This window comes from Andrena cerasifolii, chromosome 7, assembly GCF_050908995.1.
Source record: "Andrena cerasifolii isolate SP2316 chromosome 7, iyAndCera1_principal, whole genome shotgun sequence".
In the NCBI taxonomy this organism is placed as follows: Eukaryota; Metazoa; Arthropoda; class Insecta; order Hymenoptera; family Andrenidae; genus Andrena; species Andrena cerasifolii.
The window spans coordinates 14,055,613-14,070,313 of NC_135124.1; the positions used below are offsets into that span (position 1 = coordinate 14,055,613).

At 42.7% G+C, this 14,701-nt stretch overlaps 1 protein-coding gene across 17 annotated transcripts in view; it reads left to right on the plus strand.

Moving 5' to 3' along the window:
• Nucleotides 1–14,701, plus strand: part of LOC143371539 (diacylglycerol kinase theta) — a 28,227-nt gene that overhangs the window by 8,304 nt on the left and 5,222 nt on the right. For 3 of the 17 annotated variants that reach the window (XM_076816801.1, XM_076816810.1, XM_076816800.1), the window contains exons 4-17: nt 993–1,213; nt 1,799–1,970; nt 5,661–5,804; nt 8,734–8,889; nt 8,960–9,094; nt 10,935–11,052; nt 11,132–11,319; nt 12,032–12,244; nt 12,346–12,480; nt 12,567–12,741; nt 13,438–13,760; nt 13,876–14,164; nt 14,243–14,402; nt 14,489–14,596. In XM_076816801.1, coding sequence (XP_076672916.1) covers nt 993–1,213; nt 1,799–1,970; nt 5,661–5,804; nt 8,734–8,889; nt 8,960–9,094; nt 10,935–11,052; nt 11,132–11,319; nt 12,032–12,244; nt 12,346–12,480; nt 12,567–12,741; nt 13,438–13,760; nt 13,876–14,164; nt 14,243–14,402; nt 14,489–14,596 — 2,537 coding nt within the window. The remainder of the gene's footprint in view (nt 1–992; nt 1,214–1,798; nt 1,971–5,660; nt 5,805–8,733; nt 8,890–8,959; nt 9,095–10,934; nt 11,053–11,131; nt 11,320–12,031; nt 12,245–12,345; nt 12,481–12,566; nt 12,742–13,437; nt 13,761–13,875; nt 14,165–14,242; nt 14,403–14,488; nt 14,597–14,701) is intronic. The other 14 variants (XM_076816804.1, XM_076816802.1, XM_076816807.1 and 11 more) reach the window with 12 other exon arrangements.

Consider the following 14,701-nt stretch of genomic DNA (forward strand, 5'->3'; position numbering starts at 1 on the left):
TTTTTTAGTTCAGTGTTTCCCAACCTTTTTTGAGTCGCGATCCTCTTTTATTCAAATAACCCGCAACCCTCTTTCCTATATAAGGTCAGGTAAATAATAAGGTAAAGAAAACACGTTAAAAATAGATATTACAGAATATAATCCTAACTTTGTAATATTAAAAGAAAAAAAAGAAAAAAATCCGTAGCGACCCACAGGTTGGGAATCACTGGTTTAGTTAAATTTGATACTTCGTTCTACTATTACTGTGTTAAAATAATAATATAATATAACATTGAAGCGTCTCGAATCCATTCTCTGTTTATTTATTTTTGGATACTAAATACCTGATAACTGCATTGGGCTTCAAAAACTCGCCCTTTGAGAACTGTATACGTATCTTAAATTTGATTACCAATTTGAAGTGGAGAAGTTTCTGCTGTTATCCAGAATAGAAATTAGTGGGACTCCTAAATGGTTAACGAGATACTAAATACCTAATAACTGCATTGGGCTTCAAAAACTCGCCCTTTGAGAACTATATACGTATCTTAAACTTGATTACCAATTTGAAGTGGGGAAGTTTCTGCTGTTATCCAGAATAGAAATTAGCGCGACTCCTAAAGGGTAACGAGATACTAAATACCTAATAACTGCATTGGGCTTCAAAAACTCGCCCTTTGAGAACCATATACGTATCTTAAATTTCATTACCAATTTGAAGTGGGGAAGTTTCTGCTGTTATCCAGAATAGAAATTAGTGGGACTCCTAAAGGGTAACGAGATACTAAATACCTAATAACTGCATTGGGCTTCAAAAACTCGCCCTTTGAGAACTATATACGTATCTTAAATTTGATTACCAATTTGAAGTGGGGAAGTTTCTGCTGTTATCCAGAATAGAAATTAGTGCGACTCCTAAATGGTTAACGAGGTGTCCAACATCCTCGCGCTTACAACCCTGAATGAAAATCTCGGAGGCAGGTACTAACTCATGCCACCTTTGATTCCAGTATGCGAGTACTTCGTGCACACGGAGTGCCAGGACTTCGCCGTGGCAGACTGCAAGGAGAACGCCACTTACTTACCTGGAAAGGACTTGGCTCAAGTAAAACACACTCACCATTGGCGAGAGGGCAATCTTCCCAGCAGCTCGAAATGCGCCGTCTGCAAGAAAAACTGTTTCTCAGCCGAGTACCTTTCCGGGTTCCGTTGCGAGTGGTGCGGCATGACGGTAATACATCTCTCATTTTAAATTGCAACGTCATCCCGCTGCACCCGATATACACGCAACGCGGCGTGCAAAGGTCTTCTGGATGGTTACCTTCTTAGTTCTGCCTCGGAGAGGGAAATATCCCTATAAATAGAAAGAACACGGTTCTTCTCATCGCACTCTAATTCCGTACCGTCTAAAGTTCATTGTTAGCCTTTACACCGCCGCGGCAAAGCTAAGCGAACAATCATGCGAGAACTTTCGAGCGCCATTAGTCTAAAACGCCGCCGTGCACTTTTGACTCCTCGCAGTATGATGAACTTCCCCCGTAACGGGATAACGTACAGGGGGATGCTCGAAGAAAGGGAGGCGGTGGGCCGGATAACGCAGCTTTATTAACTAAAAGCTTTCTTTCCGCATCGATCGCACGCTCTTTTTCTATTTCAGTTAATACGCGATCGCGACTTCTTCGACCACCCTTCCTCGTAGATTATACCTCCTGCTTGTTGGAGGGATGTGTCGGCGGTTTCAAAGTATTGATTTTATCAGCTTATTTACCAGGTTCCGCGTTATTGATGGCCCCTTCTTCTATTCTATGAATTGCAGTTGCACTCTTACTGTTACAAAAATATCCCGCAAGAATGTACCTTTGGGAACTTGGAACCAATCTACTTACCACCGCACGCAGTCAGTATCCCACGGACAGAGGTTCCCATGGAGGCCATCATCGGAGTACAAGTACGTCGAAAAGAAGTCCTGGCGCGTGAGTATTCCTGCCGTAAGTGTCTACCGTACAAACAAACGTCTAAAATATCGATTAGAGAATGCGCAACACGTGACCGGACATTCACGAAGTAGCCGAATGAAGTTACGCTCGGACATACGTGTACATATACTGCGGACGCACAGGCTGGGTCACCTGAAGCTAGTCATTGCAAATGTATCTTCGTTGTCTTTGGCGAGACGAGAGAATTCTTGGGGGAAGAAGGTGCTTAGAGGGAATAATGATTCTGTGATTTGGAAGATTTCATATCGGGTGCCTCTTCCTGGTCTTCGAACGTTTTGGGTACCATGAAAGATGACAGAGATATTTTACAATTCTAGTTTTGAGCGGCTTACCTTGTACGTATATGTTTTACCAATTTTCACACCAGTTGACTTGAAACGACCAGCTCTCAGAGTAAAGCTAGATTACGCATTCGAGAACAGTGTGTTCAGACGTTTTGATATTTTCCTTTGGGCAGAGTAAAGAACGATGATAATAGTTAGCAGGGTGAAATTTTACCATTTTTTTTCTCTCTTCCTTTTCGTTATCGCATATCTGTGCCGATGAAGTCTAAACGTTTCCACGCAATGTGAAAATTCAGAGAAGTCTTTCACCAAAGAAACTCAACTTTCCAACGGCTACGACATTAGTATATTACGCTCAGATAACAAATAATGGCTCGATTCAGTATTCAGAATATTCGATGGAATTTGATATATTTTTATTTTTATTTTTTTTTTTAATTTTTCTTTGACAATTCGATAGTGTTGATGCTCGGCACACCATTTAAAGGAACGAACACCGTCATACAGAGATCACATAAACGACAATGTTCCATAGCAGTGATACATCATAGCAGTATACCTAGTTTAGGTTTTAGATAGACTTAATCACGTTCTACTTGTTTCTCACGTGCAGACAGTATCTTTTCTCCAGTTTCACACGGTGTCCACGGTTTTATTATCTTCTCTTTCATTTCCGTTCGAACGATAATTTTCGACGCGCGCGTGTACACGTGTCGAAAGAAAAAGGAACTCGTACAGTCGTTAGAAACGAAAGCCTCGTAGAAATATTGCGTACACGATAATGATTGCTGTCTTATAAAGTAAGAAGGTGTAGGATAATTTGCATTAGCTGTAACGATGTAAGAAACGAAATATACCAAGTATTATCGATTTTTTAGACATTAATCTTTTGCATGACGTTTAGCATTCGCTCATTGGTACGCGTGTATAAAAGATACCACTCGATTTTACTATATATATATATATATAATATGAATATCTCTATACGTGTTTCTTCCTCCAGAGCATGCGATGTTCAATCTGTCGAGTAAAAAACAAGAATTCCCATCCGTGTTTTTTAACTCTCGAACTTGTCACCTGTCACTTGAGTCTGTGGTACGAGTCTCTATTGTGTTTTCCACGCCACTCGAGTCTTTTACGGAAGGTCTCTCTAATTTCCTGCAGATACTTTCCTATAGCGATCATTATACGCCTATTTCTCGCAGTTTCTCGCACTCTCAGCTTTTCACACGCCAAAAAGAAGCTCGTGGGATCGCGGACTCGGCAGTTACCCAATTCTGGACGGTCGCGCTTTCAGTTCTACTTTCCGCGATGGGGAGCTAAGGCGAATCTTATCGTTGGGTAATGTAAAATCGAAGTACGGTTAGGAGGATAGATAGGGCACGTTAACGGAGTATTCTTTTCGATTAATAAGTATTTATAAATTTTAATATCCAAGATGCAAAGCTCGCGTGACGCGCTGGGGTTGAACGCAAAGCCACCGCGCGTGTAAAGCCGGGTCCACATTTGTCACCGCACCGCGCTCTGCTACCGCAACCTGTTACCTAGATGAATGATGCAAAATGATCCGAAGGAGCAACGCGCTACCGTTCGAATTTAGTTCGGATATCTTCGCATACTATTTTACCTATTTTTGGTTTGATAATAACGTCACAGCACTGTAAACAATTCCTGCAGCGTATAATTATGTTTGCCACCACCTTCGCGGTTTATTTATTTTTTTTTAAATAATAAACACGACGAAGTAACGTTTAAGAGTAGCAGTGAAATGATTCAAACAGATTCGGAAACGGTCCCTGCGCCGAACCTCGTCACCACTAAACAAAGTAACGCGTTTACAGAGCGAGGTGCGGCGACAAATGTGCGCCCGGCTTAACGCACTGTGCGGAGGATTTAAATTAGATTTCTAATTATTTCGAATCTCGCGAGGTTTCTTCAGCGAGAAAATTGCTTGTTACAAGCCAACGGCAAATACGAAAGCTATTGAACATTTTTTCACGGATTTGTTACTTGTCATTGTGCCTTTACCTCGGGAAAGCGAAAACTCTGGATAACCAAATTCGTTTCGAAAACAATCTCGCGGTCGAACTGCAGTCCGGCATTCGGATTCGGTTAGCGTTCAGATCGATACCTAGTCTGCGTCTATTTATAAACATTATAGCTTTTGTGGCTGTCGCTGTTATTAATCGCTATCATCGATGTGCATTTTTAATAGGCGTAATTACAGTTACGATTGTTACATCATACTGCGCTTCACAATTATGATTGCGCGCGATCACGCGGGTAACGATATTGTTTAAGGATGGGAGAAGGAGTATCGGATAAATGTTCGACCGTACTGTTAATTTAATAGATGTAGAATTAATAGCACCGGTTAAGGCGTTCGCCGGAGATGAAACGCGCAGGGAGTCCCATGGTTTTATTTCACTTTTATCTTTTAGAAAGGAGAAAGTAGCTCTGCGATTGCTGCGCGTACTTAATGGCGAATGGAGATTAAAATACAAATTCTGCGACGTTGTGTATTACATCGCGCAGAGTGTTTGCGATTTAAACGTTAGCACGGTAGTCTCGCATTTGTTGGTAATTCTGTTTGCAAAAAAAAAGAACACGATTGAATTTAATCAATTTTGTAGGTCTTTTATATTTTAATTTCAACGCTCGTTTAGTATGGTCCAAGATGTTTCCTTAAGCTTTGATTTTTCAGTGACATACAAAAGAAGGTTTAAAAGTAAATTCGCCTGTTATGAATTTGAAATTGATTGTCTCAGTGAGAAAAAATCAAGAGGCTTGAATATCGTTGTTGCTTTTCGAGTACGCGAACTCTAACGCAAATCTGTGATCGAAGGACGCGGAATCAACGCGTCCACGATTAAATCGCAGGCATCCTTAGTGCGTGTTTCTATGCAGGGTGTTTCAAAAAGATCGGTCGCAACTTTGGGCAGGAGTTCTGCGTATCGTTACAAGAAAGGAGATCTCGTAAGCATCCACCTGGGCGCATTTCCTTCTCCAGGTATTATAATCGACGGAATCGATTCAAAAGGAGTGGTCGAAGTATCCTCGACGACGAAAAAAAAAATAGAAGACAGCATGAACGATTTAATTCCTCTGATTCGGCGAACCTTGGCTTAAATTTCACGGAGGACACTTCGAGCGCCTGTTATACTTCGCACAGTTATCCCTTCGATTGTAACTGGGGGAGGAAATATTTCCAGGCACATGTTCCCCCGAAGCTCCGCCCTTGCTCCGGTACCTAGAGCGCGTACCTGCCCCGCGAAGCTTTTTCAAACGCCACGCGCAGAGCCGAAAAGCGGAAGGGAAAATTGTGTAGAGATCAGTCGTTGCTGAATGGTGACAGCGTAATGAAAAAACTCGGTCTACCGTTTGCTTCTATTTGAAGATAACATCGGAGAGCAATTCGATTTCGCTGAGAGTGAACAAATTGGGGCTGCAGGCCGCCTAGCCGAAGCTTTGAGGCGCCTTTCACTAGTTTTGCCACGTAGCTGCCATGGAAATTGTCATGCTTCCCCTCCTTATGTTCGAGGTATCTAGAATATTACCATCATCTGACATTCGTCTGTGTGAGCATATAATAATCGATGTGTTGACATGTTAGAAGCGCGAGCCGAGCGGGACGAGCGGGATATTGCCGTAGTGATTACTGTTCTTTGTGCATTAGGCCGCGTTCCCACTTGTGGATCGCCTAGCTGGGAACTCGCTTTAGAGGCGTTGCCCAGGGCTTCCGGACGATGTCCACGTGAAGCAACGCCTTCAGAGCTCCTCGAATCTACACGCTTTGTGCCACAAGTTTGCGCACGTGGGAACGCGGCTTTACGCTTCTCTTTTTCTCTTTCGTCTGCTCCTCCTCTTCTCTTCTCTCTCGCTTCCCTAATTTCTCTCTTCGCCACGGGTTTACTCGCTTTCTCTGCTCCCTTCTCAGCTTCCCGTGCTAATCGAGGAAGGAAGGGCGCAGCTCAGGGTGCTGCTTCTCCTTAGCCCTTTCGGTACGAGTGAACGATTCAAGAATCCGTCGATCTAAGGACAGATCTTGCGACTGTTCTTATTTGCACACTAGTTATTGGTTTCAGTTGAGTTTTAAAATTAAAGTGACCTTCGTCTGCTTATTCTTCTTTGCTTTAATAGCGAAATAGGTTGTTAGAGTTTTCCATTTGTTGTCTTTCCCTTAAAAAGGCATATAGCGTTCACCTTGAAGTAAATTTAATTTTTTATCTAGCGAATTGCTGATGGCCTTCCAGCTCGTTAACGTTTCGCTAGCCCGAGAGTCACTTTAACCCTTAGTTCACGCGATCCGAACTTTTTCAAGGTCTGCTTGAACGAAATCATGTATGGCTTTCAGCGTATTATTGACTAAACGAGATCGCCCTTTTGTGCGCTGTCGTGTTTAGGGATAAGTAACTATTATTCCAAAGCGACGCCATTTTTCAGTTCTCGAAAATGATGGCTCACTAAAATTTCTAAGGACACGATTTTTGAAGAATTAATTATTTCTAAAAAAAATAGTGATCCCATCAACGGTATAAAACTACAAAAAATATTGGAAATGCGGTGACGCTTTTTAAAAAATATATCTCCGTACCGAAAGGGTCTCCAATTTGATTCTACCTTCTTTTCAATGACGAACACGTTCGTGGATGCTGCTTTGAAATTGATCGTTTTATTCTACCCAACGAACTGCTGCGTTTGCTTTTGTTATGCGGGCCATTTGCGCTCGAAGTCTGCTGCACACACGTTAGAGGCGAATTATAGTTTTATCGGCAGCTGAATTTTTAATAAATGTGTGTTACTGCACAGCCGGTAGCGCGAAGCTGTTGGATTGCGAAAGCAGAATTGGCTGAGTGGCAGCATATATCCTTGGTGTCTTTTGTAACTTTAGCTATAACGATTTTTCGTTAGACACACAGCTTTATGGACACAGGAGTGTTCGTACGGAACGTAATATCTACGGACAACAAATAATCCCTGGGATAAAAAAACCACAGAATTTTTAAATTACACGCTGGAGGAGATCGTTTTGGAGCTGACAGTGCGGAAGTAAAAGTAATACAAAACTACTTTGCCCATCTTGTAAATTTTACTTGTTCCACGTAAGACACACACGAGGAACTTTATATTTAATTCCCGGCACGGTAACTTTCAAAGCGAACGCCAATACGAACACACTGATCACATACTGATAGAAAAACATTACACGAACACCAGGCAACGTCACAATTTCCTCTGCGACTATTAATAAAATATTACAAAGAGGTCTCACACGTTTACAGAACGATCTGTCTCACAAGATTTCCTTGAAGCCTCTAACGCAACGTTAATTAATGACTGATTTGCATTTCAGAGAGCGTGGGTAGGTTCGATCACGAAAAAAAAAAAAAGAGAGACGAAAGCGCACCTCACGCAATCACGTTGTTGACCGTCTATATCTATGGATGTCTGTTATTTTGTTAACATTTACGTTCTAGCATGCGTATATGTGTTGCTTCGGTGCATGTACTGTCGCACATTCAGCCCGCTGGATGCTATCAGAGTTCCGTGACGCTTATCACACCGCTGTGCAGTGCGAAAACGGGGCGCCAGAATGCTACCGAATAAATCTCCCCCCTATCGTGTGTGTGTCCTGCAAAACCCATCGTGACCGATGGTAAGGGGTGTCACTTATTCTTGGAAGTTCTGAAAAGGATTGCCGTTGTAGCGCGGTACACGCAAACACCCCTGTCCCTGTCATCTGCCACCGGTCATTCTGTCATTCTGGTATATTGTTGCACAGACCTGCACCCTGTAGAACGTCTGAAAGGTTTAGTGCATAGCAGCGAACAGCATCGTTGTCTAAAAATTCCGCGAAGGACCTAGCGACTTTAAAATATATTCCAAATTTTCGGTGGAATCTTCAGGGGACAGTTTGCGAGGGATTTCTGTAGAAGCAGCTTGCGCTTCAGATTTGCGAGGTAACAGAGAGCGGATAGCACCTCCTATCTGCGCAAGATTATGCACTAAAGCTCGAAGGCATCTGACACGTAAGCTTCGTTGGTTACGTATCCCAAAAAACCCCTCGATATCGATTTCCCTCAGTTCTATACATTAGCGCTTCGACGATAGCGATATCGCGTAGTACCATCAGTTAAAGGTTCAATCATACACATTCGATCCGCCATCACATATTATCCGTGTCCAGTGATCCCGTACAGATTGACTGGAAAGGTGTCTTAGCTACCATAGATGCTTTCTTACCATACACCATTAATGTTATCTGAGTAATGATTGCCAAGCGTTATTAATCTACTTGCATCTTCTTCTTCTTTTTTTTTTTATTTTTCTTCTTTTTTCATTTACTCTTTCATTTCTCAACGGTAGTTAAAGAGACGAGATGACGATGCATTGTACACCCGAGTTCCACGGTGTGTTGTACAGAGCGACTGTAAATGGCGGAAAGAAAGGGCTCGCGTGTTACAGAACAGACTTTCGATTCTCTTTTGCAGCGCGGAGCATATCGGAGGAGTTCAGCAGCGGGGACGCGAGGTACCGCGACAACGGCGAGCCGTGCCCCGGCGGCACCCACGGCCGTGATCCCCGTTCACCGAAGGAGAAAGAAGACAAAGACAGAGGTGACGAAGGTATTTCAATATGTTTCATGTGGCTGGCACTCCGTGGCCGACCTTTTACCAACTCCCTCTCTTCCCATAGAGATGATCAAGGTGTACGACGGCAACAATTCCCTCAGGCGGCGGATATTTCGCGTGATCTCGGTGCCACGGCAAGCCACCACGGAACAGGTCCTGACTTCTGCGCTCCGCGCGTTTCACATCACGAAAGATCCTAGTACGTAGACCCCGGCCGACTCCTAGAGCTTCTACCTTAGTTACCTTAACGCTTCCAGTGGCGCAAGGTTTTCAAAGAACGGCCACTGAGGTTTGGGCTTTCGGAGCGATCGCTTTTGCTCAGGCAGCTTCGCTTAACCCCTCAACGACCGACCCCTGAAACGAACAACTTAGCCGCGAGGCCCGGGCCCTCGGGGAAACCTCCACTGTTCTCCCGGTCGGTATAGGAAATACGGCTTTAAGGGGAGGTTCCGGTCTAAAAATCGAGTTTTTCTAATTTCATTTTTCGAATGTTCAATCATTTAGGAATACTTGGTTAAAAGGATTTGTTGAAATTCGTAAAATTCGCGAAGTTATAGGCATTTGAGTAGCGCCAAATGCATGAGCAACACCCGGCCACTCGGCACTCGCGTAAAATTTTAAACGCGTTTTTCTCGAAATAGTGTTCTCGAAATCGGTGGGACTTGTATCGCCAAAAGTTATTATCCCATTCGATTGAAAGTTTCTTTATTTTGAAGAATATACTTCTGGCTAGGGGGAAACCAGACAAAAATAAAAAATTGAAAATTTTTAAACGCGTTGAAAGGTCGAAAATATAGGGGGAAAGTGGTTTCGAACTTCAAGTGTCATCGTCTTTTAACGTTAAAATGTTTACCAGTCAGCACCGTCATTTTTAAAGCACATGTATATTTCGCACCAACTTTTTTTCAATCTCTATGATAATAATAAACATTGGGTAAAAGGATACGTGTGGATTTGCTTTCATTTTTTTTTACAAATGCATTAAAAAGAAAGTGTTTCTTTCACGGGAAAAGACTGCCTACTTAGTCCCGTTAAAGGGGTTTTCTCGTCTAGAATTAGATATAGCTGATTTTTTTATAACTTACTGAAATGTTAGTAAATACGTGTGGATAATGGTCGTCGGTTAAACCTGTGTAGTTTTTTCTGCGTCATCCCTAAAGAGGATAGAAGATCTTGTTGAAAAGAGGCGAATGTTTGTGAATTTTTTTTCAAAAACCGGAAGCACATATGTTTACAGAACTTTTTGCACTGAAAAGAGCAACATTTAAAGAACATTTGGTAATTTTTTCGTAGAAAAATATTTACGTAATAATAAAGTAACAACCGACATCCAAGAAGCCTTTTCAAAAATTTGGAAGCAGATTATCTAAATCCAAAAACTAACAAAGATTTCGTTAGCATATTAATGTATCCTCTGATTAACGGAGGGCATTTCCGAAATATTAATTTAAAACAAAACGATGACTATTTAAAGTTGAAATCCTGACGTTTTCCTGCAAAAATCACGCGAAAAAAACAAGGACTGTAAAAGGTTCTGTAAAAAATATGCGGTCTCGCTTTTTCAAAATAAAATTCACAACCATTCGCCTTTTTTCAGCCGGGCTAGGTACAACCCCTTAAGCAAAGTTCAAAGTGCAAAGTTTGCAGATAGGGCATCGGTGATATTCGATACTAAAAATTGTCTAAAAAAAGAGTGTGCTTCTGGTAAGAAATTGAATTTGCACGCGTACACGTGCATCCATAACATTTACGTGAACTCTATTTGTTAGCCGCGTGTATACGCCCACGACGACAGTTAACCATTATATTGTACTCCCACGCAAAGTTGAAGCTGACATCTGCAAACAAGATAGCTTCGTGTCAGCGGAATTATTCCTCCCCCGCGCGTGTAATCTCGTTGTTAATTCAAATCTCATTCTTATAATTCTAATTTGCAAGTGAATCTCGGCGGAGAAACAGTCTCCCTTCGGCTCTGATAGTAGAAAAGAATGTACTAGAGGGGAAGTTAGTTAAAAGCTGCTTCTTCTTCCCCAATTCAGGCAGCTTTTACCTCACCGACCTGTACGCCACGGATGAGAGCGAATTATGCGATCCAACTCCAGTTCTGAACCTGAATCGTAAAGAGGGCAAGCGTCCGGCAGTCTTCTTGCGATTTAAGTAAGTTCAGGCTCAGGAAATTAACAGTGTCGTTGGAGACGCTTCGCTGGCAGCTGCAACTGGGTCTCGCCATTTTCAGGGACAGCGAGACCGGAGAAGTGCGCGTCTATCCAGGCAAGTTGCAGGTGTCAGAGTCATTCTGCATCGCGCCTGTCACCGAAACGTCCACGATCGCGGACTTGATCGAGGAAGCGCTCCAGAAGTTTGGGTTACAAAATTTCAAGTCCGAGGATTACAGGTGCAGCGAGATCCTTCTGGATCGTGGTGGTAAATTTCTGTTTAATTCATTCAAACCTTCTGAGCCTTTAAAATACTTGAATCATTAAATAATAAATAGGGTAAAGGTATCAGTAGTTGACAACTTTTCAGAAAAACGTGAAAAATACGGTTTTTAGAAATGCAACTATCTCTTTTCAACAGCTCACCGCGGCTCCTTATACCCACAGCTCGCCGCTTCTAAAAACCTTATTTCCCACGTTTTTCTGAAAAGTTGTTAACTACTGGTACATGATCAACTACTGGCACATGATCAACTACTGGCACCTTTACCCTATAAGTCTTTATTGCACCAGTAGACATTGCGAAAGTAACAAGAAGATAAAGAAATACAAATGCATATAAGAAAAGAAGAAATAGAAAAATTAGTAGAAATTAGTTAGAAATTATATACATAAATCCGTAGTATATTTAAAAGTAGAAGTAGAGTAGTGTGCGACATAAGAAATGTCTGTGCGCAAATTAAAGTAAAAAAATTCCTAAATTATATTATATTTATTTCTATTATCTTAATATTACTTATATTTATATTAAATTAAATTCTTAATAGTATAATAAAGTTTGAAGTAAGACATCCCTAATCTGCAGAGTTTTGGGATCGAAGATTTCTTCCCCTTGAATTTGAGATGCTACAATTTAGTAATGTTTGTTTTGCCGTTTTCGACGCACTAATGGATCTACATGATTAATTACATTCTCCTAGTGACTGAAAGAGTCTTGTCACGCGACGAGAAGCCATGGGAGATCGTGAAGCAGCTGGGCAAAGATTCGATCAGGCAAATGGAGTTGATGCGCTTTTATCTGCAGCTGAAGCAAGATCCCCATGGACCTAATCTGGCTTTATTCGTTGGGAACCTGCCGCCGAATCTCTCCGAAAGAAGCTACGAGAACATGCTGACCGAGTTCTTAGGCAAAGGTAACCGCTGAATGAGCCGCAAGAAGGAATACAAACATGCCGCAGAGATTATCAACAATTTATCTCGCGTACGATAACCATTTGTGTGCTTTCCCCCTCAGAAAACAAATTCTCCTCGATCGGCCCGATATATTACGAGTACGGCTCCATAGTGATTATTTATGAGGATTCGAACAAAGCAGTCAGAGCGCTGTACACGCTGCGCGAATCCAAATACGAGGACAAACACCTTTTAGGTATTTTCTTTTTAGATTCGTTGGTCATTTTGTTAGCGATTCTAGCGATGTATGAATAATTGATTGGATAATTCCCGTTGACGTAGTGATGCTGTTACCAAGCATAGAGCCAAGCATGGTGCCCTCAGGAGTGCAACCTTTACTCGTCTTCGTGAACGTGAAATCTGGTGGTTGCCAGGGCCTCCAGTTGATCTCCAGCTTCCGAAAGCTCCTGAACCCGTATCAGGTGTTCGACCTCGACAACGGGGGTCCGCTACCTGGGTAAATGGACTTTTCGAAAATGATTCGTCGGCGCTTCACTGAATCACAGCTTCATTCGACATTTTTGTATAAAAAGAAAACTGTGCTGCAGGCAGAGTTGGGGAATCTTGGAATAAAAATTTCGAATAAAACGAAGTTATTCGAGGATAACGATTAATGCCCAACTCTGCATACAGCAAACTACTATAGGACTTTCCCAAACTCTTAACCCTCGGGCGGGCGCGCCAATGAGAGGTACACGAGCAGGCGTGGTGAACTCAGTTCGTCAGTTGAAAATAATCATTTTAGCTCCCTTATATATTACACTTCAGAAACGATTTCTCTGTTGACAGTGGTAAATTAAATTGAATGCGATGGGAAAATATTAGCAATGTATCCAAAAATGCAGTGATGTATTTAAAAACACAGAAATAGTATATGTAAAACATTTTTAACATAAAAAATGAAAATCAACTGGCACAAGCATCACAGGGTTCTTGAAACACACCACGATCGCGCGGAGAGAATGTTTGTCTTACCGAGACCTAATGAAGGAAATACGCAGATCGGCGAACGGAGTTCGCAAAGCGCGCCCGCTAGAGGGTTAAATACAGAATGAACCCCTTTTGCGAAGTAAACAGCTGTAGTTAATTAATTGCACGGTGAATTAGGTGCAGTGTCGCAGCGAAACGTAGACATGAGTTCTTTGCATTGCAGACTCTACGTATTTCGTCACATAAAAGATTACAAGATCTTGGTCTGCGGTGGGGATGGGACAATTGGATGGGTGCTGCAGTGTTTGGACAACGTGGGACAGGACAGCGAGTGTTCTTCCCCGGCTTGCGCCATCGTTCCCTTGGGAACAGGGAATGACCTAGCGCGCGTTTTGGGCTGGGGTTCCGGTTACATCGGCGACGAAGATCCTTTGGATTTGCTCCGCGATGTGATCGACGCGGAGGAGTCCCTGCTGGATAGATGGACCGTGGTCTTCCACCCCGAAGAGAAGCAGGAAGACAAACAGATGGCTACCAATACAGGAGGTTCGTCGAATCAGAACCTTACATTCTATCGGAGCACTTAGGAAGGATTTCATGAATTATAGAGAACGAAGGGCTTCGAACTTAATTTCATTAGGGAATTTACATCTCTTTACAGGGGCAGGCGCGACCAGCGAGGACAACACGCAAATATTCGTGATGAACAACTACTTCGGGATCGGCCTCGACGCCGACTTGTGCCTGGACTTCCACAACGCCAGAGAAGAGAACCCGAACAAGTTCAAGAGCCGACTGCGGAACAAAAGCATGTACCTGACGATAGGCTTGCGGAAGATGGTGAAGCGGAAGCCATGTAAGGATTTGCATAAGGAGATCCGGTTGGAAGTGGACGGAAGGCTGGTCGAGTTACCTCAAGTCGAAGGGATAATTATTCTTAATATTTTAAGGTATTACTCAGTTCGTAGATCTAGCGATCAGTAATTCTTGAAGTAGTTCCTTCATTCGTCTGCTCCTGGCCAATGTAGTTGGGGGTCTGGGGCGAATCCCTGGGGACCCGACACCAAGGAAGATCAATTTTACACGCCGAACCATTGGGACGGGATGCTGGAAGTGGTTGGTGTGTCCGGTGTCATGCACCTCGGGCAAATACAATCTGGCTTTCGCACAGGGACAAGGATAGCCCAGGTTGGTCTCAGTTCGATAAGAATCCCTCTGGTGTCTTATTATCCTCCATCGGGTAGGAACTATCCAGCACAATTTCTGTCGCACAGGGAGGACACATCAAGATACATTTGCACTCTGATATACCAGTACAAGTGGACGGGGAACCGTGGGTCCAGAGCCCAGGGGATATCGTAGTATTAAAGTCAGCATTGAAGGTAATCTTGGCGCAGACATTCGTAGCAATCCCATAATTCCATTGAAATACAGAACAGAGCGGGTGTACTACAACTACGAGAGTAAATTTTAACTCCCCATAATTT